This window comes from Elephas maximus, chromosome 2 (assembly GCF_024166365.1).
Source record: "Elephas maximus indicus isolate mEleMax1 chromosome 2, mEleMax1 primary haplotype, whole genome shotgun sequence".
Taxonomy (NCBI): domain Eukaryota; kingdom Metazoa; phylum Chordata; class Mammalia; order Proboscidea; family Elephantidae; genus Elephas; species Elephas maximus.
In genome coordinates this window covers 204,641,996-204,643,732 of record NC_064820.1, presented here as the reverse complement: position 1 = coordinate 204,643,732, position 1,737 = coordinate 204,641,996, and the positions used below count along the sequence as shown (strand labels likewise).

General features: G+C 41.4%; 1 protein-coding gene across 1 annotated transcript; it reads right to left on the bottom strand.

Moving 5' to 3' along the window:
* Window positions 1-403: 403 nt before the first annotated feature.
* On the bottom strand, window positions 404-1,357 carry LOC126067597 (olfactory receptor 2T29-like). The gene has a single exon (XM_049869667.1). The coding sequence runs from the start codon at window positions 1,355-1,357 to the stop codon at window positions 404-406; it is 954 nt and encodes a 317-aa protein (XP_049725624.1).
* Window positions 1,358-1,737: the final 380 nt, after the last annotated feature.

Genomic DNA, 1,737 nt, shown 5'->3' with positions numbered 1-1,737 from the left:
TTAAGTCTTTATTTGGAAATAATTTCAAACGTGCCAGAAAGCAGCATGAATAAGTATAGTGAAAAGAATACCTGTATGCCCTTTAGATAGGCTCACCTATTGTTAACATTTTCCTACTTTTGTTTCACCATTTCCCTCCTTCTATCTCTCTCATTTGAGAGTTTGTTTGGCTTTTACTTCTAAATTTTTTCATTATGTTTTTCCTAAGAATGTGAATATTCTTCTACAGAATATTATGGCAATACACGCAAACAACAACTCAACAACTTCAAAAAAAAAAAAGGATGAAAATGATGTAAAACACTGTGATATGAGGGTGTGAGGAATAATGTAGGCATAAGATGTGAAAATTCTGATATGTAGAGAGAAGGAAAAGAAACAGTTACTACCAAAATTTCCTACTTCATGCTTTCTTAACAGGTTCAACATTCAACATTTTCTTCATAGCCCCTGTGACATCTTTATTTCTAAGACTATAGATTAAAGGGTTTAGCACAGGAGTGAGGATAGTGTAAAAGAAAGACACTACCATGTCCTTCTCTGGGGTGTGGTAGGAGCTGGGGATCATGTAGGTGTAGATGGCAGCCCCATAGAAGAGGATGACTACAGTCATGTGGGAGGAGCAGGTGGTGAAGGCCTTCTTCCGGCCCTCTGCCGAGTTCATCCTATGGATAGTGAGCAGGATGAAAGTGTAGGAGCTTGAAATGACTATCACAGGAATGAGGAGCATGAGGACACAGCACAGGTACATGAGTGTCTCAATGAGTGAGGTATCAGAGCAGGAGAGTTTCATTACAGCAGGAACCTCACAGAAGAAGTGATGGATCTCCCTGGATCTACAGAAGGGGAAGGTCATGGTGATGGGAGTGAGCATGAAGCCATCCACTGAACCTAAGAACCAGCAGCCAGATGCCAGAAGGAAACATATCTTATGGTTCATAAGGACAGGGTAATGGAGCGGATGGCAGATGGCCATGTACCGGTCATAGGACATGGCAGCCAGAAGGAAAAATTCTGATCCTCCTAGAGTCAAGTAGAGGAACATCTGTATCCCACATTCAGGAACTGAGATCTTTTTGACACCCATGACCTGGTCCATGAGCATCTTGGGCACAGTGGCAGAAATGTACATCACATCCATGACAGACAACTGGCTGATGAAAAAGTACATGGGAGTGTGGAGGTGGGCATTAGAGTGTATCAGGAGGATCAGGATGGCATTTCCAGTCAAAGCCATCATGAAAATCACAAAAATAACCGTACAGAGCAGAGCTGGGTGTTTGGATTGACTGAAGAGTCCCAACAGGATAAAATCAGACCCTCCAGTGTGGTTGACCAGCAACGTGATGTTGTCCATGAGGTTTCACCTAAGGCATCAAGGAGAGTTTTGAGGTTAACAGATCACTCATGAAGATGTGACCCTCTGAAATTCATGTTTGGTACGTGTGTGTTTGTGTGTGTGTGTGCGTGTGTGTACGTAAGTTCACACACAGATGAACCCAATTTTACTACAGAAGAATGTTGTAGAACTTTTGTGTTGACTTGGGGATTATAAATCACTTGTTACTCAACATACTTACCAGAAAAAAAAATAGGTGAATTCAAAATTGTGGGTTGAAAGGATTTGTAAGTTATATAACATATACTGAAGTTGCCAGAGTTCAGGGTAATGAAGTTTCCTGATGAAGGCATCCTCTATCGACATGTAGCAGGAACTTGAAAAATCATTACCTCATG